The sequence below is a fragment of the Hydra viridissima genome, unplaced genomic scaffold (genome assembly GCF_058129835.1).
Source record: "Hydra viridissima isolate aposymbiotic clone 2 unplaced genomic scaffold, HvirCarnegie_v1 scaffold_7, whole genome shotgun sequence".
Lineage (NCBI taxonomy): Eukaryota > Metazoa > Cnidaria > Hydrozoa > Anthoathecata > Hydridae > Hydra > Hydra viridissima.
This window is the reverse complement of record NW_028324306.1, coordinates 16,317,120-16,326,581: the sequence shown is the minus strand read 5'-3', so window position 1 is coordinate 16,326,581 and position 9,462 is coordinate 16,317,120. Positions and strand designations below refer to the sequence as shown.

The window sequence follows — 9,462 nt, the reverse complement described above, 5'->3', positions numbered from 1 at the left end:
TAAAAAAAAAACTTAGAAAATTGTTGTTCTAAAAAAGAATTTCTTAAAAAAGCCAAGAAGACTGTTTTTCTAAAAAACTATTTTTTTTCACACTATTTATCATTTCTAAAGAGAATTCCTTTCTTCTATTTTCGTATACAGTAATGTGAGCAAATAATTGGTGTCTAAAAATGAACATCACCCCCTCGTAATATTGCTAGTTACGGGGGCTGCTTTATGGATTTATAGAGATTTACTTTCTTCGCGTCAGTTTTAAGTTGTGAATGAATTTTACTGTTAAAATGCAACGAGATTGCTAACTAAGTAGTTCATGATTAAAATACAAGAAAACCGTTAATAAGTAATTCATTATTCAAATGGAAGGAGACTGTTAACTGGTAATTTTTAATAAGCATCAAACAATCATCTCAATAATTTATTTTATGTTTCAGTTTTTTTTATCGGAGAACAACGTCATGAACTCGCATAAAGAAATAATTAACCAAGCAATCTCTTAACGTTGTTAGTTCGTTATGCTCCGTTTGTATGCATAATATATACCCATTGTAAGGCAAAATGTTGTAAGTGAAATTACTGGAAAAAAAAAGATGGTAAAGATAAGGAATTAGAAATCAGTATGAAAATCTCGTTACAGCTAGAGTGAAAATATACGTTACATTGAAAACGTGACGTCATCTGGTATATTATACGAAATATGAGGTTTTCAGATGTTTTCGTTCACATGGAAAAAGAAGAGCTTTTAATTGAACTTGAAAAGTTATATAAAGAGAATGAATCTCTAAAAAAAGAGAATGAATGCTTAAAGAGGGAAAAACAAGCTGTCGAAGAAGAATTAAAAGTGTGCAGCGACGTACAAAATGAAACCTTATTGTAAATTTCTTCTTCTGTTGTTTTTGTTTTTACTTTCTTATTTGTTTTGAAATGATTTCCTTTATAATAATTTTTCTATAAATATGTATCTACGTCCTGATAATAGATACCCTTAGTTAAAAGAAAAGTATAAAATACCTTAAAAGTTAAAAGAAAAGTAATAAATACCTTAAAAGTTAAAAGAAAAATTACTCTAATCCTTACACTTTCCCAATAAGCTACCCTACCTTCCCGATAATCTTCTAACCTTACCCCACCCTGACTTTATCTCCCAACCCAAACCCTACCCCAAACCTAAACCAAACCTAAATGCTGCTTAAGTGAAAGTAAAGAAGTTCGTTTAAAAAAATCATTCAAAAAAAGAAGATTTTTTGTTTTATTTTGAAACAGCAGTTTTTATCAAACCCTTTTAGTGAACTCGAGCAAACTGAAATCCGATTGGCAGAATGCGAAAGAAAAGAGGTAATAAATAAAAATCGGGAAGTTTCAACTCTCTCTTCTTCTTCTTCTTCTTCTTCTTTTTTTTTCTATGGCTTGGTACTGTTTAATTACAACTTTTTTTATATATAAATTTATTTAATAATTTTAAAGGGACTTTTAAAAAGCAAGTTAGTATTTGCCCAACAACGATGCGCATTACTGAACGAGAGGATAAAAATTTACGAGACCGATAACGCTTTCCTTACTTCACATATTAAAGCTAGTTTTAATGATTGTTTTAAAAAGATTTTTGAGAAGGTAAATGATTTTCGTCAACCGTGATTGTGTGTGCGATTTGTTTAAGTGAAAGTATAAACGAATACTTGTTCATAAACTTTTTTTACTTTTTTTATATTTTAACAGGTAGACCGCACCATTCAAGACAATCAAACTTGTTCCTACTTGTAAGAATTTTAAGTTCCTTTTTTAACGTCTTACAAAATATAATAGTGTATAGTAGATATGATTCTAATAGTCTCAATCATCTTTGATTTGAGATAAATATTATCTTAATCTGTCTGGAGATCCAAGCAGATTTTTTTAACAATTAGAGCATGCGCAGTTTGTAGAATTGTGAACATTTCACAGAAAAAAGCTTTTATAACAAGATTTTATAAATTTAGTTCTATTAATTTTCTTTCTAATTCAACTTTCTCCCATATAACAACTTATTTGCAAATACATTATAGAGATCATTGTAATTTACCCAAATTACTAGGAAGAACACCAAATGCGACTCAGAACGAAGTTTCATAAAGGGAGTAAGAAGATTCTTGTTGTTGATTAAAACTTGATTTGTAAAATATTTTGCATTCTGAAAACATTTTTTTCTGGTATGCAAAATATTCTACGCATATTCCAATTAAAATTGTCCATCCAGTTGATCGGTCTAAAAATCATAATTTATAGTTTAAAAAAAAAAAAGTTTATCCTAAAAAACTTTATGGAATGCATGAACTTCTAAAAACTTTGCATGCTCTAATCAGAAAATCTTTTTGCTCGCGGAAATTTATCCTAGTTGGCTGTTAACACGTTCGCTGCCGAGTAAGTTCCTGTATAATTTCCCAACTACGAGTTTACTCTTCGGTTATTATGAACGACAAGCGCGTGCGCACACGAAAAGTGGTTCGGCAGCGAACGCGTTCACAAATGAATTTAAGTAAAAGGTTATAAAAAATTCATGTAACGCTTCTTCTTAATTAATAGAAACTCAAACCGGGGCTCTGCGGTTGACAAACGGCGACGAAAAACATGGTCAAATATTTGGGTTCCCAGTTCAATTTCTTCATCTCTTGATGATAACAGTGATAATGATGAAAAAGATGATAACAATGATAATGATGAAAAAGAAGATAACTATGATAATGATGAAAAAGAGGATTTAGAGTACGAAACAGATTTTGATAAAATTTCTACTGATGAACATTTAAAAGATCTTGAAGATTTTGTTAAAAAAGAAAGCTCCAAAGTTTTAATAGATTCAAGTTTTAAGTTTTACGATGATCAACCAGAAGAATCTAGTAAAATAACGCACATTGATAAAAGAAAAATTTGCGATCGATCAATTGATCAGAATCAAGCTTTTACTGATGTGCAATTCTTGGAGGACAAAAGAATTCAAGACGACGAACAATCATTAATTCAGAATCCAAATGTTTGTAATTACTGCTCTTGCGAAGACGTTTTTAAAAAAAGTTGCAAAAAGCAAGATTTACTGCTTGTTTTACATAAGAATAATGAAAAATGGTTTCCTAATCTATTTGCGAGGTTCAAAGGGACGGAAATAAATACTTAAATTCATTGATTGCTTTTATTTATCTTTTTTTTTTTACATATATTAATAATGATATAACTTTAAGAGATACATAAAAAATTCGCTCATTAATCAGCAGAGCATATCCAAATGGAAAGTTGGAGTGACGTCAATATGTAACGTTGGACAAACTACTGACATTAAAAAATTCTAGACTTAAAAATTAATTAACAAGATTTTTATTACTTAACGATAACGTAACATTTTTAAGGTTGTTTTTAATTTTTTATTTTTTTTCACTAACTTCCTTTGCTTCCGATACTTTTATATTGTTATATATTACTGTGATCATCATCAACATCATCATCATCATCATCATCATCATCATCATCATCATCATCATCATCATCATCATCATCATCATCATCATCATCATCATCATCATCGTCATCATCAACATTGTTATTATTATTACTATTATTACTATTACTATTATTATTATTATTATCATTATTATTATTATTATTATTATTGTTATTATTATTATTATTACTATTATTATTATTATTATTATTATTATTATTATTATTATTATTATTATTATTATTGTTATTATTATTATTATTATTATTATTATTATTATTATTATTATTATTATTATTATTATTATTATTACTACTATTATTATTATTATTATTATTGTTATTATTATTATTATTATTACTATTATTATTATTATTATTATTGTTATTATTATTATTATTATTATTATTATTATTATTATTATTATTATTATTATTATTATTATTATTATTATTATTATTATTATTATTATTATTATTATTATTATTGTCATTATTATTATTATCAATTCATAAACTTTTCGATAATATTTAAAAATGAGAAAAACCATGAAATAATCTTTTTTTTATATAAACTTATTATAGAAAGTTTTGATGGCGACGAATTGCAGCGGGCTTTTTTCTAAAATAAAATTAGTTAAAAATAGATTTCTCCTATTTCTTAAATGATTGTCTTAGGTCATCTTTCAATCGTGAGAATAAGTTATTTAGATGGAAATTATATATATATATACATATATATATATATATATATATATATATATATATATATATATATATATCTATATATATATATATATATATATATATATATATATATATATATATGCTCGTTAATTATTCATGAAGATGTAAAAATGTAAACATCTTCATGAATTTTTCATAAAGATGTAAAATTATATATACGCTCATTAATTATTCACAATGATATAAACGTATAAAAATATTAATTTGTAGTAAGTAATACAACTTCCTTCACTTGCAAAAATCTTGATTTTCCGGGAGAAAATTTTTTATAGTATTTTACAACACTAAATTTAATCTTTCCGACATTTTCTTTTTTTTTGAATGATTCTTATAAATCATTTTGTGATTTTACCAGTGGTACATAGTACTATTCTTTCCTTAATAACTATGTCCTCTCGTTTATAACTATGGAGATATTTTGAAGGTTTTTACGTAGGAAAAATCTCTCCTATTTAACAGATCGTACAGTTGATTCAACCTGAGAATGACAGCTTCATTTTCGTTACTGGAAACTATAGTTGACATTCATGAACCTCCTCAGGACACGAAACTCCATAGGTCATTTGATAGAACATTAAATGAAGCATCACTTTGTAAAAATAATTTTGTTTATTAAGAATTTAGAACCATAAGTTATCATAAATCATAAATTATCTATATACTAATAGCAATTCAGTTATTACGTCAAAATTAACAAATTACAAATTTATATTTTCATATTAAACATCTAATTAAAACAAATGGAAATTATTCAAATATATACTAATTATTAATACTACATATTATATATTATATTAGTATCAGTATTTTATTGTGATCACTTTAAATGATTAAGTTAGTTGGCAGCTGTAGCAACTTGATAATCAGGTTGATTATATCGCTTTACTTAATTTCTTTACAGTCATAAGGAAAGAAGAGCAGAAAAATATATAATCATTTCTGTTAATAAGTTTTTGTTTAAGATGTAAAGGAGCAAGGTTGATGTTTTTCTCAAGAAGATGTAATGATAAGCTCTACATAAACCACAGCTAATGTGTCTTGGTAGATCTTATGCATACAATAAATAAACCATAAGGACTTTATAAAATTTTATAAAAATGTTTCAATATGTTATCATTTTGAACCATCAAACATTTGTGGTATTCTTTGAGATGAGTAAAAATACGGCTATTTTTTTATATCAACTACGAAAATTATACTTAATTAGAGGTAAATATATATGGCAAGTGCTAAAAGCCCATCTTGGTCCCATAAATCAAAAGTAGAAAAGGAGAAGGCTAATATAAAAGACAATTGAGGGTGCAAAGGAAATTTATGAAATGTGCATTGACTCAATTTATGATTATGCTAAAATCAATAATTATACTCAACACCAAGAAATATTAAGTGATATCAAATATGAACTTTCTCAAGAACAGTTCAGCTATGAAGCAACGAGTTATATTGGAGATAATCTTTGAACCTAAAAAATTACACTTAACTTTCTTTTTTACCTCTATAACTGTTTTCTTTATGTTTACGTACATTCCATAATTTCTTATTTGTGTATATGTGTATATGCGTATGTAGATGTGAACACGTTATGATAACTGTTTGACCTATACTTTAACTCTTTTAAAAGTCTGTTTTGTAAGTGTTACTTATAGGTTTTTGCAAAGTTCTATTTTTATTATGTGACTTGTTTATTTCTTACATTTTTCTTTTATCTTTTCTTTATTCTATTTAGGTCATTGCGTTTTATTAGTGAATTACTATTTGCAATGACCTGTTTTTTTTGTAACATCCTTAAAACGAAATATATTGATATTGATATTGATTGATATTTAAAACTGTCATTCAACAGGATTTCCCACAGTTCGCATACCACCAAAAATCACAGCTTCAAAAGGCAAAAAACAAGTAGGAAGTATGACTAGTGCAGAATAAGGCAACAGTCCAACAATCATTGGAACTATTAATGCTACTGGAAATAACATCCCACCATTACTTATATTTCCATGTGCTAAATTTAAGAAATACATGCTTAATGGTGCTCCTCCTAATCTATGACATTTTGTTGAATAACCAGTTCTTTTACTAATGGATAATCATGAAGTTCATGCGAACATTTCTATTATTGAGTTAGTTAAAGGTTCTGCTTTCTATAAAAATCCCTTACTTTATACAGGACTTACAAATCTTTAAGAGGAGGATAATTTCTAACCCATCGTAGCACTCTATTATAATGTTGCATCAGCACTTTTTACGACATTTTAAAAGATTTTGCTGTAGATAAACATAAAAATTTCAATTTTCATTGAAAAATTTAAGGTCAACAAAATCTGCTAATTTTCCTTTAAAAAATACTATGCTTGAGTATTCAAACCAATTAAGATGTTTAACGTAACCATATTTCTTACAATTAAATTTAGATTTCGGACTGAAATTGTGTTGTTAAAGATCAAAATACAATTCAAAAATGCTATTAATTGGTGCAAAAAAACACACGAAAAACTTTATGTAGTTTTCAGACAGAGAATTTTATACATTCCAGAAAAAAAAAAGTTTACAATTTCAGATTTTTAAAAGTTTTTATTGTAAAATTTAAGTTTTATCTTCAACAAATACATTTAAACAAATATTTATTTAAAATCAGAAGAAAAAATTAACGACAAGTTTAAAATATAATTTTGTTCTTTGTTTATATATTTGGTCGTTTGATGACGATTGATAACGTTTAATTACGTTTGATGACGCTCCCACTATAACAAATAAAAATCTAATAGCAATAAAAATCTTTTTTTGGTTGGTCGTTATCTAAAAAGCGTGGCAAGAACAATTATGTGTCGATTTAAGAAGAGGAAGAGGAAGAAGCAGAACACTCGTAAGATTGGCAGACAACCTTTGTTTGTAACTGCTGCAAGCAATGCACAAATCATTTACTTACAAGGTCTGAGCAAATTTACCCAATATCCTGTATGGGTTGATGTCAATGAAAAAGGGGAAAGTCCACCAATTTCTATATTTGAACTCTACACAAAAGAGAAAATCACTGAAGGAGCACCTCAACCTGTCCAAGCTTAAGCATTAAATGACCCATTTACTGCGGTAACATGGCTCCCTCCTTTTTTAAGGTTGCAGTATGGTCGCATTTTTGGCTACAAAATATTTTTTATAAAACATAAAGGCACAATAGAGTTTGGTAAAAATATGTTTTAAAGTTGCAAGGTGATTCAATTAAGGATATTATATTACATGATTATATTACTGGTAAGCAAGATTACCGTGTTAATGCAGCTGCGTTTACTTAGAGACAGTGTCGAAACTGCTTACATATATTAGAAAACTCCTCCAAAGTTGCCATCTGCTCCAACTTTACAAGTAAAAACAGCTTACACAATGAATGCTATCACTTTAAAAGCCTGTAACCAATTTTATTATATATTATAAGATTAAAAACGGAAGACTGTGCATATTTAGGGGAACTTAAAATGAAATTAAAAATCTTGATGTTACCGAAAATTTAAAAATTATCAGAGGATTCCATCTGGAAATTTAAAAAAGACCTTCCCACTGTAATGGTTCAATTCATTTTGAACTGTTTCTTAAACTATGATCAGAAAGCTAATTAAATATATTAAAAGATTTATTTTCTACATACTGTCGTTTATTACCAATACCAAAATATAACTTAACGTTAGTTCTCATCTTATTAGTGATTCCGTATTGGTCCCAAGATATGTTAGCTTGTTTATTAAAGGAACGACATCATAATGAAATAAACCGTTTTGTATTTTTTGCGTTTCCATAAAATTTTCATAACTTAGCGCGTTAAGAACAAAATCTCCTAATACAAAAAGACTTTTTAATCGAGGGAGCATTTGTAAACAATATTTTATGAATTAAAAATATTTCTGTTTTAAAACAACAAGATATAATATTTTTGGAATCGTTTCTTAATCATTTCAATAAATGCAAACTTTCTAATGCAATCAGGTGCTGATATCAGGTGTCGTGTTAAATATCATTAATATTGAAAAGAAATAAATTTTTTAAAAAATTTAAAACAAAATGAATCTAAACAAATAAAAAATAATAAAATTTTTCTTTCTTGAACTTAAAGTCAATTAAGCGAAGAAGTCCAAAATTGTCAATGACGTCATCATAATCATCACCATAATCAATGATTTTTCAAAGCAGGAAAAGCGAATTTGGCATTCACAAGTCTGTTGAAAGCAAGAAAGTTATTTATAATAAATTATTAACACTAAAAGTGCTAATGATAACAGTTTATTAAAAGTAGTAATGATAATAACTTTTTACTATTGCTAATATTTATTTAACAATGATAATATAAATAATGATAATAATAACAACAGTAATAATAATAATAATAATGATAATAATAATAATAATAATAATAATGACAATAATAATAATAATAATAATAATAATAATAATAATAATAATAATAATAATAATAATAATAATAATAATAACAATAATAATAATAATAATAACAATAATAATAATAATAATAATAATAATAATAATAATAATAATAATAATAACAATAATAATAATAATAATAACAATAATAATAATAATAATAATAATAATAACAATAATAATAATAATAATAACAATAATAATAATAATAATAATAATAATAATAATAATAATAACAATAATAACAATAACAATAATAATAATAACAATAATAATAATAATAATAATAATAATAATAACAATAATAATAATAATAATAATAATAATAACAATAATAATAATAATAATAATAATAACAATAATAATAATAATAATAATAATAATGATAATAGTAATAATAATAATAATAATAATAACAATAATAATAATAATAATGATAATAATAATAATAATAACAAAAGTAAAAATAATAATTACAATAATAATAATAATAATTCAATTTTGTTCTTTAAACTCACTTGTAATCATCTTTGGTTCCTGTTTAAAGATTGTATCAATTGAAAACAGTGATTGCCTGTTGAAGCTGGGTTCTAAATATTTTTTTATTTCTTCGTTTTCAATATCAGAGTTCGCTTCTTCAATATCCAGATTTTCGAAAAATAGTTCAAAATCTTGAGAAGATTGAATAGTGTTATGTAGATTTGGAGCAGACGATTGCACGTTCGCACATAAAAGTTCATCTTCAAGACGAGGATTTCTTCTCACTTCGTTTTTCTTCCATGGTTCCTTTGCATTTGCAAAATCATTCGCTTTCTTTTTTGA

General features: G+C 25.6%; 1 protein-coding gene across 2 annotated transcripts; it reads left to right on the top strand.

Annotated features, from left to right (window-relative positions):
- The first annotated feature begins 465 nt into the window (after window positions 1-465).
- LOC145184203 (uncharacterized) lies at window positions 466-3,150 on the top strand. 2 transcript variants are annotated; one of them, XM_090094198.1, is made up of 5 exons: window positions 466-870; window positions 1,284-1,332; window positions 1,462-1,608; window positions 1,714-1,754; window positions 2,557-3,150. In XM_090094198.1, the coding sequence occupies exons 1-5, from the start codon at window positions 695-697 to the stop codon at window positions 3,143-3,145; spliced, it is 1,002 nt and encodes a 333-aa protein (XP_089950324.1). In that variant the 5' UTR covers window positions 466-694; the 3' UTR covers window positions 3,146-3,150. The 2 variants fall into 2 exon arrangements, with proteins under 2 accessions (XP_089950324.1, XP_089950325.1); XM_090094199.1 differs by lacking the exon at window positions 1,462-1,608 and having other exon boundaries at window positions 557-870.
- The last annotated feature ends 6,312 nt before the right edge of the window (window positions 3,151-9,462 follow it).

Bases quoted from the DNA above. Each gene is read 5' to 3' on its own strand.
- LOC145184203 (XM_090094198.1), top strand. From the start codon at position 695: ATGAGGTTTTCAGATGTTTTCGTTCACATGGAAAAAGAAGAGCTTTTA. The intron at 871-1,283 runs GTAAATTTCTTC...AAACCCTTTTAG, and splicing joins GTACAAAATGAAACCTTATT to TGAACTCGAGCAAACTGAAA. The intron at 1,755-2,556 runs GTAAGAATTTTA...CTTAATTAATAG, and splicing joins AATCAAACTTGTTCCTACTT to AAACTCAAACCGGGGCTCTG.